Source organism: Mobula hypostoma, chromosome 19 (genome assembly GCF_963921235.1).
Source record: "Mobula hypostoma chromosome 19, sMobHyp1.1, whole genome shotgun sequence".
NCBI lineage: Eukaryota > Metazoa > Chordata > Chondrichthyes > Myliobatiformes > Myliobatidae > Mobula > Mobula hypostoma.
Genome location: NC_086115.1, coordinates 59,454,366 through 59,475,008, shown reverse-complemented (window position 1 = coordinate 59,475,008; position 20,643 = coordinate 59,454,366). Strand labels below are relative to the sequence as shown.

Sequence of the window (20,643 nt, the reverse complement as noted above, 5' to 3'; positions counted from 1 at the left end):
GATGTCAGCTAGTGGGTTAATTAGTCATTGTAAGTTGACATGTGATTAGCACCTACTTTCTTACTACCCGTTACACCGCTGGTGTTTAGGGCAATAATGAAGGCCCTCCATCTCTGGTGGTGTTCAAGGCTCCCTTCATCATGTCAGCAGCTTCGTCTCAGTTTTCGTTCCTGTCAGTCATGCAAGTCCCAGCTGGAGACTCAGGAATACCATCGCACTCAGATGTAGAAGGATTCTTCATTGCTGTTTCCGTAATGGTTTTGTTCTACCAGACAGTGTTGTTAGCACTGAGCTGAACCTCCAAGCCTGGATGACCAGTGGGTCACTCATAGTCTGGCCTCTACCCTTTGACCTGTTTGGCATGTGTGTCCCTACCAAGAGCCAAAGACCAGACTCCAGCCAAGATACAAACAAGAGAAAATGTGTGGATGGTGGAAATCGAAGCCACACACACAAAATGCTGAAGGAACTCAGCTGATCAGGCAGCATCTATGCGAAAGATTACAGTCAACATTTCAGGCCTTCTTTTCCATAGATGGTGCCTGGCCTGCTGAGCTCCTGCAGCATTTTGTGTGTGTTCCAGCCAACATCGCTCTCCAGATCATTGAGGCACGCAAGCCTCCAAACCACAACAAGCAACATACATCAAAGTTGCTGGTGAACGCAGCAGGCCAAGCAGCATCTATAGGAAGAGGCGCAGTCGACGTTTCAGGCCGAGACCCTTCGTCAGGACTAACTGAAGGAAGAGTGAGTCCTGACGAAGGGTCTCGGCCTGAAACGTCGACTGCGCCTCTTCCTATAGATGCTGCTTGGCCTGCTGCGTTCACCAGCAACTTTGATGTATGTTGCTTGAATTTCCAGCATCTGCAGAATTCCTGTTGTTTACGTTTAAAACCACAACAAGGTTGTGGTTCTCTTGGAGGTCCTGTGATTAGGCAAGAGTTAAAATTCATGGGTTGTTGGGTGGTGCAGCCTGGTGGCCTGCTCCTTGTTGTATCTCTACATAAATAAATTAAATAGAACTGCTAAAACCTTCTGGTGAGTTGTGAATTGAAGGCTGTCCATTTCTGTATCACATGCAGTATCTAGCTGTTTTAGTTTGCAGTATTCAGGATAGTTCAAACTGGCGCAGCAAAGATAACAACCTGTTTCTCAGTGCAGATGTTGTGATCTCGTCGCTACAAATCAGAGTGCATTTCAGAGTGGTGTTGCACCACATGGCCCAAGGCATCATCGGGGGACACGATCACACGGGGGAAGTTCTGGCCCCTGCCCCTCACACTTATCCCTAACTCCATGGCAACCTTTTATACAGCAGGTCTGTGCGGTCCTTTAAGGCCTGACAATTTTTCCAGCGATCAGTGCATGGCCGCATGTTCACTGACAGGATTTACGAGCATCAGGGAGGAGGCAGTGTTGCATCCATGCCAGGGCCACCAGGCTCAAAATCAGTTACTTTCCCTTAAGCAGTAAGGCTCCAGCCAGTGACTCACCACCGCTACATTATCATTTCCTGTCAGTCACCTTATGTACAGACACTCCTGCGCCTAGTGTCACTTTATGGACATACAATCTATATATATATAGATATATACACTTGTGTACTGAAAATGACATTAAACAATCTTGAATCTTTATTTTTTACTTAACGATACAGCTCTTCCAGCCCTTCATGCTGTTTCCCCTCAGCAACCTCACAACCCCGATTAACCCTAACCTAATCGTGGGACAAATTACAGTGATTGATTCACCTACCCTGTACACCTTTGGACCACAGGACCTGGATATAAAAGTACGCGAATGGCATACGTCATGATGCTACCACGTTATAAAGGCGAACCTTGCTAAAAGTAAAACGAAGTTTATACATATCCCTCAGTCTACCTTGCTTTATGTTTTAGAGTTACAAAACGTAACAGTCAGCTCCAGATAACGGTTGCTAGGAGCCACAAAACCAGCTTCCTCTCAGCAAATAAAAAAAGCTGAATTGTTGCAGCCGAAGTCTTAGCAACCAGTTAGTTGAATGGGTGGCTCTATGAGTTAACACTTTGTCTGGTCACCTTTGCGTAATGGGTTCAGATCAAGTGCTAATTGGCTGAACGAAATTCTGCACTGTATGTGGGTCACAAAGGTCCTACATGAAATGAGTTTGGTCTTTGTCAAGTTTGACTCCTACTGAGTGTTGGCCAGTACCCGAAAACTGGCACCAAGCTTGTGGAAAAAGAGCAAGCATGGATGGAGTGGGAAATGGAAACGTCATACTGATGCAATGGAAAATAACAGCGCTTTGGAAGTTTGGACAAAGATGCATTGTTGGGAATGGATCAAGAGTTTCACAATGATTAACCATACCTGACCCTGGAATACTGGGTGCTCGCACAAAGGAAATCTTTCCATTTTAAAAGACTGACGTCCTTTCCTTGATTTCCAAAGTATTTAGAAAAATTTATTACGGCATTTGGAACAGAATTCAGTTTATGCATTAAAGTTAAACTGAGTTTCATTTCAATGTCCATGACTCGTACCCTGGCCTCATAATCTGTACTGAGTATCTGTGAAAGAGTGTACCTATGGACTCAATTTCAAGGACTCGTCATCTCATGTTCTCGATATTTATTTCTTATTTATTTTCTTTCTTTCTTTTTGTATTCGGAGTTTGAAAGGCTTATCATATGAGGAGTGGTTGATAGCTCTGGGCCTGTATTCACTAGAATTCAGAAGAATGATGGTGGATGGTGGGAGGATCTCACTGTAACCTATTGAATGTTGAAAAGCCTTGATAGAGTGGATATAGAGATGATGTTTCCTATGGTGGAGTAGTATAAGACCAGAGGATGCAGCCTCAGAATAGAGGGACGTCCATTGAGAATGGAGGTGAGGAATTTCTTTAGCCAGAGAGTGGTGAATCTGTGGAATTTGTTGCCACAGGTGGCTCCAGAAGCCAAGTATTTACGTATATTTAAGGCATAGTTTGATAGATTCTTGATTAGTCAGGGCATGAAGAGATACAAGGAGAACGCAGGGAATTGTGACTGAGAGGGAAATGGAACAGCCATGATGAAATGGCAGGGAAGACTTGATGGGCCAAGTTGCCTTTTTCTGTACCTATATCTTATAGTTTTATGGTCTTATGATATTTGCACAGTTTGTTGTCTTTTGCACATTGGTTGTTTGTCTGTCCTGTTGGGTGTGGTCTTTCATTGATTCTATTCTGTTTCCTATATTTACTGTGAATTCCCACAAGAAAATGAATCTCAGGGATGTATATGGTGACATATCTGTACTTCGATAATAATGAACTTTGAATACTGAGGGATATGAGTACAGTCAAAAGTGCTAGATTGAATGTAAAGTTAAACTGAGCCCTTCTCTGGGTATCGAAGTTCCCATCCTATCATCTTAAAGGAATTTGCCAGATGAGCTAGCTGATACTCAAAGTCAAAAATAATCAGTTGATGTGGTCTTCTATTGTCACTAGTTCTGGCCTTGATCTACTAATATCACATGCAATGTTTCCTGCAATAAAGAGAGAAAAAAAGTGCATGTCAAATATTTTAAGCCTTTGAAACATATGTTGCGGGTGCAAGATTTTTTACACATTTGTATATTGTTAATAAAATGAATTCCCTTAGGAGGTGACAGATCCTTAGAGTCCTGACCAGTCTGATTTAAGTAGCATACGCCAACTTGTACAGAAAGCTCTGCTTTCAATTCATGAAAATACTTTCCATCTTTGCTGAACTTGGCAGCTGCTGAACTGTAAGGGTGTGTTATGATGAGAATACATGTAAGTTTTAAGTCCACTCTGGGGATTTCAAAGCATCTTGAAGGAGCCAGGAACCTCATTATGTAACATGTTTGAGGCAATATTAAAAACAAGTGATGGACATTATCCCACTCAACCCCATTCTCCTACCTTCTCCTCGTAACCTTTGACACCCTGACTAATCAAGAACCAATCAACCTCCGCTTTAAATACACCAAATGACTTGGCCTCCACAGCCAACTATGGCAATGAATTCCACAGATTCATCACCCTCTGGTTAAATAAATCCCTCTTCATCTCTGTCCTTGTATTCTGAGGCTGTGCCCTCTGGTCCTAGATACCCCCCACTATAAAAAACATCCTCCCCACATCCACTGTATCTTGGCCTTTCAATATTCATTAGGTTTCAATGAAATCTGAATTGTCTGTTATTGTTCCAGTTTCTGTAATATATTGTTCTTTCTTGGAACTAAAATATTAGGCTGAGGATCAAGGAGTGTTAGTTAATGTGGAAAATATGGTCATAAAAGCATTAATTATTTGCTGAATACTTTAATAATCACAAACTGCTGCTTTGCCACCAAAGTGTAAATAAGAATGGAAGAGTAGCACTCATAGAAATTTTCACAACCTCTTGACATCCCAAAGTGGTCAATGGGGGACTTGGATATATAATGACTTTGGTGATCTATGGCATGGGGTACCCCTTTCGCTGAAGGCAAACTCCCACAAAATGGCAAAATGATAACAGAAAATCTCCATTTTTAAGGGATAGATATTGAACCAGTGAATCAGAATCAGAATCAAATTGAATATCACCATCATATGTCATGAACACGAGAAAATCTGCAGATGCTGGAAATTCAAGCAACACACACAAAATGCTGGTGGAACGCAGCAGGCCAGGCAGCATCTATAGGAAGAAGTACAGCTGACGTTTCGGGCCGAGACCCTTCGTCAGGACTAACTGAAAGAAGAGATAGTAAGAGATTTGAAAGTGGGAGGGGGAGAGATGAAGCTAAGAGCTGGACAGGTGATTGGCAAAAGGGATACAGAGCTGGAGAAGGGAGAGGATGATGGGATGGGAGGCCTAGGGAGAAAGAAAGGGGGAGAGGAGCCCAGAGGAAGATGGAGAGCAGGCAAGGAGTGATTGTGAGAGGAGCAGAGAGAGGAGAAAAGGAAGGGGGGGGGAATAAAAATAAATAAATAAGGGATGGGGTAAGAAGGGGAGGCGGAGCATTAACAGAAGTTAGAGAAATCAATGTTCATGCCGATAGGTTAGAGGCTACCCAGACGGAATATAAGGTGTTGTTCCTCCAACCTGAGTGTGGCTTCATCTTTACAGTAGAGGAGGCCGTGAATAGACATATCAGAATGGGAATGGGACGTGGAATTAAAACGTGTCGCCACTGAGAGATCCTGCTTTCTCTGGCGGGCAGAGCGTAGGTGTTCAGCAAAACGGTCTCCCAGTCTGCGTCGGGTCTCACCAATATATAGAAGGCCACACTGTGAGCACTGGACACAGTATATCACCCCAACAGACTCACAGATGAAGTGTGGCCTCACCTGGAAGGACTGTCTGGGGCCCTGAATGGTGGTGAGGGAGGAAGTGTAAGGGCATGTGTAACAGTTGTTCCACTTACAAGGATAAGTGCCGGGAGGGAGATCAGTGGGAAGGGATGGGGGGGGGGCAACAAATGGACAAGGGAGTCACATAGGGAGCAATCCCTGCGGACAGCAGAACGGGGCGGGGGGAGGGAAACGTGCTTGGTGGTGGGATCCAGTTGGAGGCGGTGGAAGTTACGGAGAATTATATGTTGGACCTGGAGGCTGGTGGTGAGGCGACACTTCACCTGCCATCAGGAAGAAGGTACAAGAGCCTCAGGACTCACACCACCAAGTTCAGCAACAGTTATTACCCCTCAACCATCAGGCTCTTGAACTAGAGAGGATTACTTCACTCAACTTGAAAGTTCAAAGATCAAAGTAAACTTATTATCAAAGTACGTATTTGTCGTCACATACAACCCTGAGATTCATTTTCTTGTGGGCTTACTCAATAAATCTATAGAATAATAACCATAACAGAATCAGTGCAAAGACCGTCCAATTTGGGCATTCATCTAGAGTGCAGAAGACAACAAGCTGCAAATACAATAAGAAAGAAATAATCATGATAAACATTTCAATGATGGGACAGGTGAAGTTGAGTGAAGTTAACCTCTTTGATTCAGGAGCCTGATGCTTGAGGGGAAGTGACTGTCCGTGAACCTGGTGGTGTGAGTCCAGTGGCTCCTGTACTTTCTTCCTGATGGCGGCAGTAAGAAAAGAGCATGTCCACCACTCCACCACATGACTTAGTAAGCTAACTCATCACAGCCTGTCATTCATCCAACAAGAGTAGTGTCGTCAGCAAATCCTCACTGAATTAAATCTGTCGCTAAGGAAGTCAAGTATCCATTGAGTGTACATTTCCAAGGATCTCACCTGGTCCCTGAGCTCCTCCATCCTGGTCAAAAGGGGCAACAGCGCCTTTATTTCCTGCGGAGCATCAAGAAAGCTCACCTCTGTCCCAGGATACTGACGGACTTTTATCACTGTACCATTGAGAGCATACTCACCAACTGCATCTCAGTGTGGTATGGCAATTGTCCCATATCGGACCGCAAAGCACTCCAGCGTGTGATGAAAACGGCCCAGTGGATTATCGGCACCCAATTGCCCACCATTGAGAACATCTACCATAAACACTGCCTGGGCAGGGTGAAAAGCATTATCAAGGATGCATCTCACCCTAACCATGGACTTTTTACTCTCCTCCCATCCGGTAGGCGCTACAGGAGTCTCCGCTCCCGCACCAGCAGGCACAGGAAGAGCTTCTTCCCTGAGGCTGTGACCCTGCTGAACCTCACATTACAGCACTAAGCAGTATTGCACCCATATTGTACTGTCTCAGTACTTTTATATTTGTGTGCTGTAGCACTTACTTTTTATTCACAGTTATTTTGTAAATAACACTATTCTTTGCATTTCTGGTCAGATGCTAACTGCATTTCATTGGCTTTGTATCTGTACTCGGCACAATGACAATAAAGTTGAATCTAATCTAATCTAATTTGCAGAGATACAGAGGCTCAGGTCTTAAAGCTTGATGATGTTTAGATGGGATAATTGTGTTGAACGACAAGCTGTAGTTGATGAATAACAGCCTGGTGAAGGAGTTCCTGTTGTCCAGGTGGTCCAGAACAGAGAGAAGAGCCAGAGAAGTCACATCTACTGCTAACCTTTTGTAGTAGTCAGCAAATTGGAGTGGATACAGAAGGCACCTCTGCTGTATAATTCTCTGACCCTATGAATGGTGGAGCAAACTCAATGGGTCAAACTGCTCACTGCTGATCCTGTTCTTATGTTTCTACTAGAAAATAGTGTGATAGGGAAGCAGCCTTGTGAAGCTGGAAGTGGATTAAAGGAGGACAAAGTTACTTGCTTAGCAACTATAGATAGCTTAAAGTACAAGCCATGAGGACAGTTGCCCCTGCCTTCATCTCATGCCAGAAAGACTTGTTCAAATGAATCCATAATGACTGATATACATTTACTTGTTTTTATTTCCTAGGACCAGATCGTGGTAATGTACCCAATGGAATAGATTTCGGAAAGATCACACCTGCACCTCAGAAGAGTTTGCCTGAGCTCCCACCTGCAAAAGCTGTAAGTTTTACCATTATATTCAGTGTGTTTCAGAACTTGCATCTTAACTGGCATTAAAGTCACACTCGGCTAATTATCAAACAAGAGAGAATCTGCAGATGCTGGAAATCCAAGCAACACGCACAAACTGCTGGAGGAACTCAGCAGGCCAGGCGACACCTATGGAACGGAGTAAACAGTCGACGTTTCTGGCCGAGACCCTTCATCAAGCCTAATGAGTCCTGCAGAAGACTCTCAGGCCGAACTGCCGACTGTTTACTCTTCTCCATAAATGCTGCCTGACCCTCTGAGTTCCTCCAGCATTCTGTGTGTGCTATTCCACTAATGTCTGCAACAAATATCTGTCAAAGAGCGACTCCTGTTCCAGTTTGGGAAAGACTTAAGGGGAGGGATATGCTCTCTCAGGAAGTTGCTTGGACATGTTCAGTGACCACATCTCCTGAGCAATGCTGAAATGTGCTGAAGTATTTCTCCCAGGGAGGTTTGTTGGTGAGTTTTTTACTCTGATTCTGCAGCTTGGCGAAGTTTTCCAATTGAATAGTGGCTCATTCTGCTACCTATCTGAAAGCCACAAACTCATTTTCCAAAATGCTCTGACGTCACAGCTGCCCCAACCACTAACCTCTCCCAGCTGTTTTTAGGCTGCCAGAATCCTAACTTAGAAAAAAAAACTGTTTCATTGCATTTGAACGTAATATTGGAATTTGCATTAAAAGGTAACTATTTCAATGAAATATTATTGAGCATCACTTAGATCCCCTCCAGTTCACCTACCAGCCCCGACTAGGAGTTGAGGATGCCATCGTCTACCTGCTGAACCGTGTCTATGCCCACCTGGACAAGCTAGCGAGCACTGTGAGGGTCATGTTTTTTGACTTCTCCAGTGCGTTCAACGCCATCTACCATGCTCTGCTGGGGGAGAAGCTGACAGCGATGCAGGTGGATGCTTCGCTTGTGTCATGAATTCTTGATTATCTGACTGGCAGACCACAGTACGTGTGCTTGCAACACTGTGTGTCCGACAGAGTGATCAGCAGCATTGGGGCACCACAGGGAACTGTCTTGTCTCCCTTTCTCTTCACCATTTACACCTCGGACTTCAGCTACTGCACAGAGTCTTGTCATCTTCAGAAGTTTTCTGATGACTCTGCCATAGTTGGTTGCATCAGCAAGGGAGATGAGGCTGAGTACAGGGCTATGGTAGGAAACTTTGTCACATGGTGTGAGCAGAATTATCTGCAGCTTAATGTGAAAAAAACTAAGGAGCTGGTGGTAGACCTGAGGAGAGCCAAGATATCAGTGACCCCTGTTTCCATCCGGGGGGTCAGTGCGGACATGGTGGAGGATTACAAATACCTGGGGATACGAATTGACAATAAACTGGACTGGTCAAAGAACACTGAGGCTGTCTACAAGAAGGGTCAGAGCCGTCTCTATTTCCTGAGGAGACTGAGGTCCTTTAACATCTGCCGGACGATGCTGAGGATGTTCTACGAGTCTGTGGTGGCCAGTGCTATCATGTTTGCTGTTGTGTGCTGGGGCAGCAGGCTGAGGGTAGCGGACACCAACAGAATCAACAAACTCATTCGTAAGGCCAGTGATGTTGTGGGGATGGAACTGGACTCTCTGACGGTGGTGTCTGAAAAGAGGATGCTGTCCAAGTTGCATGCCATCTTGGACAATGTCTCCCATCCACTACATAATGTACTGGTTGGGCACAGGAGTACATTCAGCCAGAGACTCATCCCACCGAGATGCAACACTGAGTGTCATAGGAAGTCATTCCTGCCTGTGGCCATCAAACTTTACATCTCCTCCCTTGGAGGGTCAGACACCCTGAGCCAATAGGCTGGTCCTGGACTTATTTCCTGGCATAATTTACATATTACTATTTAATCACTTATGATTTTATCACTATTTAATTATTTATGGTGCAACTGTAACAAAAACCAATTTCCCCCGGGGATCAATAAAGTATGACTATGACTATGACTATCAGTCAAACAAATTCAACATGGCCTATTAAGCATTGAAAATTTCTTATTGTTGGTGTTTTAATTTTAATTAAATACCTCCTTCAAAGTAGGATTTGGAATGAACTGCTGCAAGCTCATTTTCCTCATGATCAAAGTCAGTTGGATATGAATGTAATCGTTTTTATATTGAAATATCTGGAAATCGGCATTTCTGTTTGACCTGTTTCATTAAATCGATGCTGAGATACATCCTAGGATGTGCTGGAACACATTGTCAGTGATGTAACGTGGGGTCGTCGGGTGTTCCAGGTCTTTCAACATCAGACCCTCGCCCAGGTGACTCAGCCAGGGCTGATCGGGCTCTGGCTTGTATCCCAGCAGCGCTGGTCCACGGGCCACACCTGATCCAGAGGCATCTGGAGGCTCGCTCAGCAGCCATTCTGATGGCTCCTTTCTGTACAGCCCCTGGAATGCCAAGGAGAGAAGCACCGGGCCAAAATTTATTTATTATTATTGTCATTTTATTTTGTGTTTCTTTTTCTATATTATGTATTGCATTGTGCTGCCGCTGCTAAGTTAACAAATGTCACGTCACATGCCGGTGATAATAAACCTGATTCTGATTCTGAACATGTTTCCCACAATAACTTGAGCAGAAGCATTTTCCTCCAACCGTCTCTCAGATATTTATCCTACCTTGCTAGCAGGATTTATTCTTTGTCTTTCATCCATAAATCCTTATACACGGTAAGTTTTGAAATAATTGTTGTGGTATTGTTTTGCAGTCTTGCTGTCCTGTTACAGGGACAACTCGGCCACTTGGAAGCTTGACATGTCATTAATGTTAGAATATAGAACGTAGAGCAGTAGAGCACTGTATGGCCCCTTTGTCCCTCGACATGGTGCTGACCGATATAAACCATAATCATTCTAACTCTTTCCTCCTGCACAGCCTATAATCCTCCATTTTTCCTACAACAATCTGCCTATCTATCTATGAGTCCTTTAAATGTCCCTGTTTTATCAACTTTACCACCAACCCTGGCAGTGTAAACCACTTTCTGTGTAAATAAAACTACCTCCGACATTCCCCTAAATCTTCATCCACACACCATACATGGATACCATCTTGTACAATGCCACACTGGGAAAAAGGCTCTGGTAGCCCAGTCTATCTATCCCTCTTATAATCCGATACACCTCTATCAAATCACCTCAAAGTTCTTCTGCACTCCTAAGGGAAAGACCCTAGCTAGTTCAGCCTTTCTTCTTAATACAAATTCATGCTTTAAAAACTTTTTCACACAGAGAGTTGTGGATCTGTGGAATGCTCTGCCTCAGAAGGCAGTGGAGGCCAATTCTCTGGATGCTTTCAAGAAAGAGTTAGACAGACCTCTTAAAGATAGCAGAGTGAAGGGATATGGGGAGAAGGCAGGAACTGGATACTGATAGTGGATGATCAGCCATGATCACAGTGAATGGCGGTGCTGGCTAGAAGGGCCAAATGGCCTACTCCTGCACCTATTGTCTATTGTCTATTGTCTATATTCTCGAATGCTGTCAGCTTAGATTGGCTTGAGTTCGTTGCCTGTTCTAGGAAAGATATGGTGACTGTGGAGAGGGTGTAGATGTGGCTTAGCAGGAGCAAGCTCTAAGGATAAGTTGTCAAACTTGTATTGTTTGCATTGTCGGAGGCTGCAGGAAGACCTGACGGAGTCTTTTAAAATTTTGAAAGCATAGATATGGTAGGCAGTCAGAATCTTTTCCTCAGGGTAGAAATTTTCAACACCAGAGGATATGCTTTTATGGTAGAGGGGAGAAGCTTAAAGACAACATGAGGGGCAAGTTTCTTTTTACGCTTATAATGGTAAGTGTTTGGAATAGGTAGCCGGGGTAGTAGTAGATGCAGGCAGTTTAGTGGAGCTCGGGAGACTTTTAGATAAACACGTGAGTATGATGGGAATGGAGGGATATGGATGAGGACTCAGGAGGAGGACATTTGGTAAAGATTGGCATCACGGTCGGCACAACATCACAGGTCAAATATCCCGTCCAGTGCTGTGCTGTTCTATATTGCATGTATGTATGAAAAATTCCATGCATCGCCTTGGTAAATGCTTTGCTTACAAAAAAATCCAAAGTGAATGAATGCTACTTTGCAAGAAGAAAAGACAATGTTTACAGCATTTAACATCATCAGCGTTATTTCTAACAAATGAATTTAAATGCCGTTTTATGTGGCCAATATATTTGTGGTGATAAAAGTTATATGGCACAGGTCTGGAGCAGTCCTGGAGTTTAGTCAAACACTGAAGCTGAATTACAGCCATGGTTAATGTTGTGCATGGTGTTGAGTGTACAGCTTCCTAACATTTCACCTCAGTAACTGTTTCCAGCTTAATAATGTCACTTGCAATTTAAGCCATTCATGACCCACAGTAACTGCATGAAAACAAAAAGGGCAAATCTTGCAACTGATATTTTTATATGTCCCTCATGACATTGTTCACTTGCTCATGATTTACCAAAGCTGAGTACACAGTTGTGTGATTTTGCCTTTTGTCATTTCCGTTAGATATTTGTTTAGAGAATTGTTCACGGGTCATTTTTACTTTATTTTCCTCAGTTTAACTTACTGACAAATGTGCCCCTCCTGTGTATCATCCATACCTCTCCATACTCTTCACACTTATGTGTCCAGCTGAATCCTATCAGCACTGAACCTGGTTTTCTGATTGTGGCCTCCAGTCATCAGGCTCCAGGACCAACTGCAGTGCTGACCTGGCCCTGTGGCTGCAGACTTACTTTCCGGGACTCTGTGGTTCATGTTCTGTGGATTGTTTACTTGCTTTTTATAATTGTTTGCATGAATTATTCTTTCTTTTTTGCACATTGGATGTATCACTGTCTTTTTGGTGTGGGAGGGGTTTTCATGATTTCTGCTGTGTTTCTTTGTTTTGTGGCTGCCTGCAGGAGGGTGAGTCACAAGCTCATATAGAATACACTGTGCATATTAAATTTATTTTGAACTTTGAATGTTGAAAAGTGGCTGCTCCTTAAACTCAGAACCGACAGGAAATGGAAACGAACCAATAACAAAATGCCCATTGGCGCAGATAAGGGATTAGCTGGGTGGGAAGGAACTGCTGCAGAGGATCAAATGCCTGAGATCAGTACAAGAAGGAGACCGTGGAATCAGACTGCACTTTTCTGGAATAACAATAACTGCAGTGGAAAATCTGCCTTACAGGCCGCACCTAGAGTCTGTCATTCTCAAGATACAAACGGGTGGATAGAGCAGATTGAACAAATAACTTCCACTGGTTTTGGAACTTAGGGGCACATTCAGTAGAGGAGAAGGAAGCTGTTCAGAGGCGAATCTGATAATACATCTGCACTTTAAAGGGTGGTACAAACTTCTGCTAATTTTAGTGGAGTTTGCGTCACTTTTTGATGTTACATGTGTGAGTAATGTACATCCAATAAAGCTTTCAGAGGACGTGGCAAATGGTGGCTAAATGGAGCGACGCACACTAAGTGCTGGAGGATTTCAGCAGGTCAGGCAGCATCTATGGGAATCAACAAACAGTTGATGTTTCAGCGGAGATCCTTCATCAGGTCTGAAAAGGAAGGGGGAAGATGCCGGAATAAAAAGGTGGGGTGAGGGGAAGGAGGAGAACTAGGAGGTGATAAGTGAAGCCTGGTGAGTGGGAAATTAAAAGGCTGGAGAAGAAGGAATCTAATAGGAGAGGAGAGTGGACCGGTGGAGAAGATGAAGGAGGGCTACCAAGGGAAGGTGTTAGGCGAGTCAGGAGAAGAGGTAGGAAGCAAGGGTGGGAAATTGAACAAGAAAGAAGGGGGAGGGGAAAAAAGAGAAAAAAAAATGGAAAAAAATTACTAGAAGATTAAATCAATATTTATGCCATCAGGTTGGAGGCTACCCAGACAGAATTTGAGATGTTGTCCCTTCACCGTGAGGGTGGCAGAAGAGGAGACCATGGACATGTCAGAATGGGAATGGGGATAGAAATTAAAAAGTTGCGTCTACAGGAAATTCCACTTGTGGTGGATTGAGCAGAGGAGCTCAACAAGCAGTCCCCTAATTTATGTCAGGTCTCACTAATGTAGAGGAGATCATATTGGGAGCACTGGATATAATAGACAACCTCAGCAGGTTCGCAGGTGAAGTGTTGCCTCACCTGGAAGGACAGTTTGGGGCCCTGAATGGAGGTGAATGGACAGGTGTAGCCTTTCTCTTACTTCCAGGGATAACTGCCATGAGGGAGATTAGTAGGGAGGGACAAATAGACAAAGGAATCATGGAAGGAGTGACCCCTTGAAAAGTGGGGGGGAGGTGAAGTGTGGGGCTAATTGGAACTACAATAAAAATAGTTGTAACAGGCTGCAAGGCCGTAAAGCTGATGCTTTTTCCTATGTTCTGAGCTCCATCATGCCTGAACCAATGGCTTAATCAAAGGAATATGTACTTATACGTTTGTTTTATCAAAGTAAAAGTAACTTTGTCTCTTAAAGTTAATAGTATTCATTCCGTGGGTTAAGTGGAAAGAATAAAATTAAACTCAGGTTACACTTGGGTGATGAAATTGAAAATCAACCCGTCAGTGATACCCTACACAGCAGCAGGATACACGCAGTGGCCACTTTATTATGTACAGAAGTTGCTAATAAAGTGGCCATGGAGTGTACGTTCATGATCTTCTGTTGCTGTAGTCCATCCACATCAAGGTTGAACATGTTGTGTGTCAGAGATGCTCTTCAGCACACCACTTGTGTAAAACCTGGTTATTTGAGTTACTGTCGCCTTCCTGTCAGCTTGAACCAGTCCGGCCATTCTCCTCATTAACATTAACAAGGCATCTTCTCCCAAAGAACAGCTGCTCAATAGACTTTTTTCGATTTTTGGGCCATTCTCTGTAAACTTCTAGACTGTTTTATGTAAAAATTCCAGGAGATGAGTAGTTTATAAGAAACTCAAACCACACCGTCTGGCACCAACAATCATTCCATTCTCAGTCTCCTAGTTCACATTTCTTCACCATCCTGATGTTTGGTCTGAACAACAACTGGACCTCTTGACCATGTCTGCATGCTTTTATACATTGAGTTGGCTGATTAGGTATTTTCATCAGCAAGCATGTATACAGGTGTACCTAATAAGTAGCCACTGAATGTATACTATTAACTTTAAGAGATAAAACTTGGCTTTCTTTCACTTTGGAGATTGATAAAACAAGTGTACAAATACATATTCTTTTGTTTAAACCATTGATGCAGGAATGAATGAGCAATGGTTAAATTACAAATTCAAAGGCCTGTATTTAAAATCTGAGTGCAAAAGTCTGAGACACATATATATAGCTGAGGTGGCTAATACTTTTGCACAGTACGGTAATCATTTTATTTATTGCACTGTACTGATGTCACACAAAAAAACAACAACTTTCATGACATATGTGAGTGATGATAAACCTGTTTTTTTGATGTGGGTCTCTGTTGTGGACTGAGAGTGGGAAGGGGGCAGGGAGAGCCAGATCATGGTTGGGAAAAGGGGAAGGGAGAGGGGATGAGACATAGGTTCATATAGGCATGCAAAGTTCAAAGTAAATTTGTTATCAAATTACATATATGTCATGAAATACAACTCTGAGATTCATTTTCTTGTGGGCATACACAGTAAATCTATAACAGAATCAATGAAAGGACACACCAATTTGGACGATCAACCAGTGTCTAAAAGTCAATGAACTCTGCAAATACAAATGGAGAGAAAGAACAATAATAATAAATAAGCAATAAATATCAAAAATATTGTTACATGGAGCTACCCCTTAGGCACAGAGAGAATCTGTAATTACCAACAATTGTCTCAATGGAAAAGCTTGTGAACTTACACAACCAAATACTTGTGTGCGCACATTAAGCTTTCCTGATCCTCCACGAACAGTCAAAGAATAGAAAAGGCAAAACCTGAAAAAGGAGTCTGTGCTGGCAATGTGCTCCTCGTGGTCCCATTCCGATCTGCATGTGTCTGTGCGGTTCTCCACATCGGTGAGGGTTGGTCTCTTCGTGGTAGGACAGCTGTTATTTTGCATTTGAAGCTTCTGATTTGTATTCATTCCTTATCCGTTCGAATGCTGCATTTTGGTGTAATTGGCTGTGGGTCACCTGACTGACCTACAGCTCCTTCTTGTTGGCTCTAGTCCAGACCAGTATGCTTTTATTTCCCTTCTTCTGCAAGTGTCTACTAATAATTTATTGCTCTTTCATCTAAATAAGTTACCAAACCAGTAACTTGCTTGAATCACTCAGGGCAAACACAGACCACCCGATTCACAAACCTGGTTACATCTAACCAAAGAATACCTCACAAATAACTTCTGATTTGGAAATGTTTTCTAGTCCAGCAGATTACCCGAAGCATCATTGTGTCGACTTTAAAACACTGACTGAGCCAAGCAAAACCAGTTTACAAAATAGAGGATGCAGAGCAGCTTCACAAAATGGCAACCTCCATTTCTTCAACCTCATGGCAAGAACAAAGGAATTGGTTTGTCTCCTTCCACTGTCCTTGGTTCATTTGAGTTCACTAATTTGTTGACTATAGTTCTTTCTGGCCAACAACAAGAGATGAAGGCATACAGCACAAAAAGAGCCATTCAGCCCATCAAATACATGCCAACTTCCATCCGCCCACTTACACTGACAGGAACAGGAACTGGAATTGGCTTAGTATTCTCACAAGTATCAAGATACAGTAAAAAGCTTTGTTTTGCATCTCATGCATACAGATTGTTTCATTACAACAGTACATCAAGATAGTTCAAAAGAAAACAGATATAGAATGCAGAATAATGTTATCATTGCAGAGAAATTACAATGCGGGTAGACAATATGGTGCAGGGCAATGATAAAGTAATCCTATGATAATCCTGTTATTTATTTTCCTAACATTCGCATTGACAAACCACCCCACCCCACCCATCCCTAGATTCTAGTACTCACCCATATCCCAGGGTCTATGTACAGTGGACATTTACGCTACCTGTCTTTGGGATGTGAGAGGAAACTCAAACGCCACAAGGAGTCCCATGCAGTCACAGGGAAAAAGGACAAATTCTGCAGAGACAGCACCGGGATCAGGATTGAACTGGGGTCACTAGTGCTGTAAGACTTACTTACTGCCTGTTATGCTGCTGGTGTTTAGGGCACTAATGGAAGTCCCTCATCTCTGATGATGTCCAGGGCTTCCTCCATCTTGTCATTAACTTCTTAGTTTTCTCTGCTGTTAGTCATGCAAGTCATGGGTGGAGACTGGGGAATACCGTCTCATTCAGATGTAGAAGGAGTCTTCATTGTTGTTTCCTTAACAGTTTCGGCTCTCTAGTCAGGGTTGTTAGCCCAGAGCTGAACCCCCGAATCTGGAGGACTGGCTGACCACACTTAGTCGGTCCTTCACCCTTTGACCTAGTTGGCATGGGTGACCCTACCAGGAGCCAAAGCATAAAGCCTTGACTCCAGCCAACAGAGCTATCCAGGTCATTGAGGCACACAAGCCTTCAAACCATGACGAGGTTGTGGTCCTCTTGGAGGGCAATAAGACAGCAACCCTATGAACTGCCCCACTCTGCTGCTCCGTTCAGACTTCAGACTCCAGGCATCCACATATAGGCATGGTAACCTCCTCCCGATGACCATCATACTGTCATCTCTCTGCTGGTGAATCAGTGCCTCTCCATACAGAGCGGCATTTCCCTGAATAGGAACTGCAGTGATCATCACCGAGACTGGCTTCAGAACACCACCACTGATTGAGCTAGCAGTCTTGAAGTATCTAACTGCCAGTCTGAATCTGCCATGAATAAGGACTGACTCAGCACAAGGAATAAAGCTTCATAGTTTCATTCTCATCAATTCACCTATTACAGATGCAGTTAGCACATGAACAGGAATTACCTTCGGAATGATTGATTTTAAAGTTATCATGGAATAAAATACAACTTAACATTAACAATATTTCGCAAAAGGGATCACAGAATTATTGCGTTATCTACATAGAGCTGTTCCTTAAGAATAGTGGTCTATTTAATAAAAATATAAATATATAGGACTTAGATATTCTGACCCGCACTCCAGTTCAGAAGGTGCCAGTAATGCAACTTAAAGCTGTTTACAAACCGCCATAAAACCTCAGAACAAGAGGAAGAAGAAGAAATTGCCTTCCACCACCCTTGTGGAGACAAATTCCCTTGTTTACAATGTGGGCACCTTCCATTATCTTCAACCAGAATCTAATCACCCACCCTTGGCATTCAATGGTATTCTTACTACCTAGTTCTCCATCATAAGTATTCTGGGAAGTCACCCCGATCAGAACCAGCCACGTAAATACTGTGGCTACAAGAACAGTTGAAAGTCATTGATCCACCCCTGCTTCTAACCAATATGGCAGACCTACCAGTACCTGTGACTGTAGTGAAGTTGCTCAGTGGGTAAGTATAGTCCAGCAAGGGATTATTTACACTATTCACAGTGGGATTATTGAACACAATAAAGCTCAAAACTCAAAATAAGTTTGTTACCAAAGTACATATATGTCACCATAAATTAGCCGGAGATCCATCTTCTTGTGAGCGTTCACAGCAAATGCAAAAAAAAAACACTAGAATCAACAAAAAACACTCAAAAAAAGATGGACAAACAACTAGAGTGCAAAAGACAACAAGCTGTATAAATACAAAAAGAATGAAATAATAATAATAAATAACTAAGTAATAAATATCGAGCACATGAGGTGAGAGTGAGTGCATAGGTTGTGGGAATATTTCAATGATGGTGCGAGTGATGCTGAGTGAAGTTTTTCCCTTTGTTTCAAGAGCCTGATGGTTGAGGGGTAAAACTGTTCCTGAACCTGGTGATGTGGATCCTGAGTCTCCTGCACCTTCTTCCTGATGTCAGCAGTGAGAAGAGAGCATGGCCTGGGTGGTGGGGTTCCTTGATGATGGATGCTGCTTTCCTGCGACGGCGTTCTGTCTAGAGGTGCTCAATGGTGGGGAGGGCTTTACTTTCGATGAACTGGACTGTATCTACTAAATTTCATTGGGTTTTCCATTCAAGGGCATTAGTGTTTGCATACCAGGCCGTGACGCAACCAGTCAATATACTCTCTACTGCATACCTGTAGACATTTGAGATGACATGCCAAATCTTCACAAACTTCAAAGAAAGCAGGGGCACTCCTGTGCTTTCTTTGTAATGGCACTCATCTCCTGAAATAATAATGCTAAGGAATTTAAAGTTGCTGATCCTCTCCACATCTGATCCCCTGATGAGGATACTGGCTCGTGGACCTCCAGTTTCCTCCTCCTGCAGGAAAGTAGAGACATAAGAGGTCCGGGTATCAGCTTTCAGCCTAAGAGGACAAACCAGCTTCCAAATAATGCAACTGCAGATGTCATCTGCCCAGTAGCACCATGATTTACTTGGATACTTCATAACATAGCCGGGCAAGTGTTGAAGCAGACCAATTTCATATGCTAGAAGCATTTAAAATTTGCTTCATGATACTTGTATGCAGTTTCTTGCATTATTGCAAGGTAACCTAAGGGGCTGCATCCAAATATCATGAAGTAACGTTTAAGTGCTTCTAGCTTTAGTCAGAACATTAGCCATCTTTTCCCACTCTGATAGGGCAGATGAAGAACAGTGCAATTTCTCAGCCTGGAAGTTTGTTTGGCTGGGTTTTCAGTTCCTGTCCAACCCATTAGATGGCACATCACACAGAATGTGTCGGGACCAGATCTTGCTGGAAGAATAATGGTATCTAAATGACACACACGGTTGTTGATTCATCATCGAACAGATGTTCAGAGAGAGAGAGAGAAACTCACAGATCTACAAACCTACGCAACCTGTTGTCATGATAGGAAAGTAATTATTGTTAATGGCTGCCAAACAGCTCCCTTGTCCAGATGTTGATCATTTAGAGGTGTGGAATCTTCAACTTACAGGTACTAAACGAGTTTGAGGGATTTTAAGAGGTTATTAAATAAAACTTAGCCTTTTCATCTCTGTACATTTTATTTCTCAATCCTAACCCAGTCTTTCTTTCTCTTGATTTCCCTTTCAATGTTTGACTTAGCATTGAATTTATTTCTCTAATTTACCCTGATAGTTTATTGTACAATTGTTTTTTATTTCCATTAGTTAGAGGGGTAACTGGCTGGCCCAACAACTGATTCATGTCTCTAACCTCCTGTCTTCACTGTCTCATTGTGCTTCTTTCACAATAATTTTTATATCTATAAATTTGAGAGAAAGCTAGCTGTTCCATCATAGCCGAAGACTACACATCTTCACTATCTCGTTATTAGCTTTCAATCCAACCATTTTATTGATTTACCATTGAACTGTGTAGTTGAAAGTGACCCATGGGTCACTGAGATTGGAGGTCTGTGAGAGTTCAGAAGTCAATGCCTGAAACTCTCTGCAATTGAAGGTCGGTCATCTCAGAAGTTGGATCAGTCAAAGCCCAAAGATCAGAGCTCTGATTGGTGAATCCTGGGGTTGATAGCAAGAGGTTGTGGAGGTCCAGAGGGCAAAGCCAGAGGCCACAGTCCAGAGGTAGAAAGCTCGAAAAGTCGTAATCCAAAGTCGGCGAATCCTGTGGTAGAGGCCTGAAGGTTGAATATGGGAGAGTGGGCCAAGGACTGGAGATTGGAGGCTCAATGTCTGCAAGTCCAAAACTCTGGGGCCAAGGACTGGAGATTGGAGGCTCAATGTCTGCAAGTCCAAAACTCTGGGGCCAAGGACTGGAGATTGGAGGCTCAATGTCTGCAAGTCCAAAACTCTGGGGCCAAGGACTGGAGATTGGAGGCTCAATGTCTGCAAGTCCAAAACTCTGGGGCCAAGGACTGGAGATTGGAGGCTCAATGTCTGCAAGTCCAAAACTCTGGGGCCAAGGACTGGAGATTGGAGGCTCAATGTCTGCAAGTCCAAAACTCTGGGGCCAAGGACTGGAGATTGGAGGCTCAATGTCTGCAAGTCCAAAACTCTGGGGCCAAGGACTGGAGATTGGAGGCTCAATGTCTGCAAGTCCAAAACTCTGGGGCCAAGGACTGGAGATTGGAGGCTCAATGTCTGCAAGTCCAAAACTCTGGGGCCAAGGACTGG

The 20,643-nt window shown here is 43.3% G+C and overlaps 1 protein-coding gene across 5 annotated transcripts in view; it reads left to right on the top strand.

The window, feature by feature from the left end:
* Positions 1-20,643, top strand: part of afap1l2 (actin filament associated protein 1-like 2) — a 289,415-nt gene that overhangs the window by 164,098 nt on the left and 104,674 nt on the right. For all 5 annotated transcript variants that reach the window (XM_063072007.1, XM_063072006.1, XM_063072009.1 and 2 more), the window contains one exon: positions 7,383-7,477. In XM_063072007.1, the coding sequence (XP_062928077.1) occupies positions 7,383-7,477 (95 nt within the window). The remainder of the gene's footprint in view (positions 1-7,382; positions 7,478-20,643) is intronic.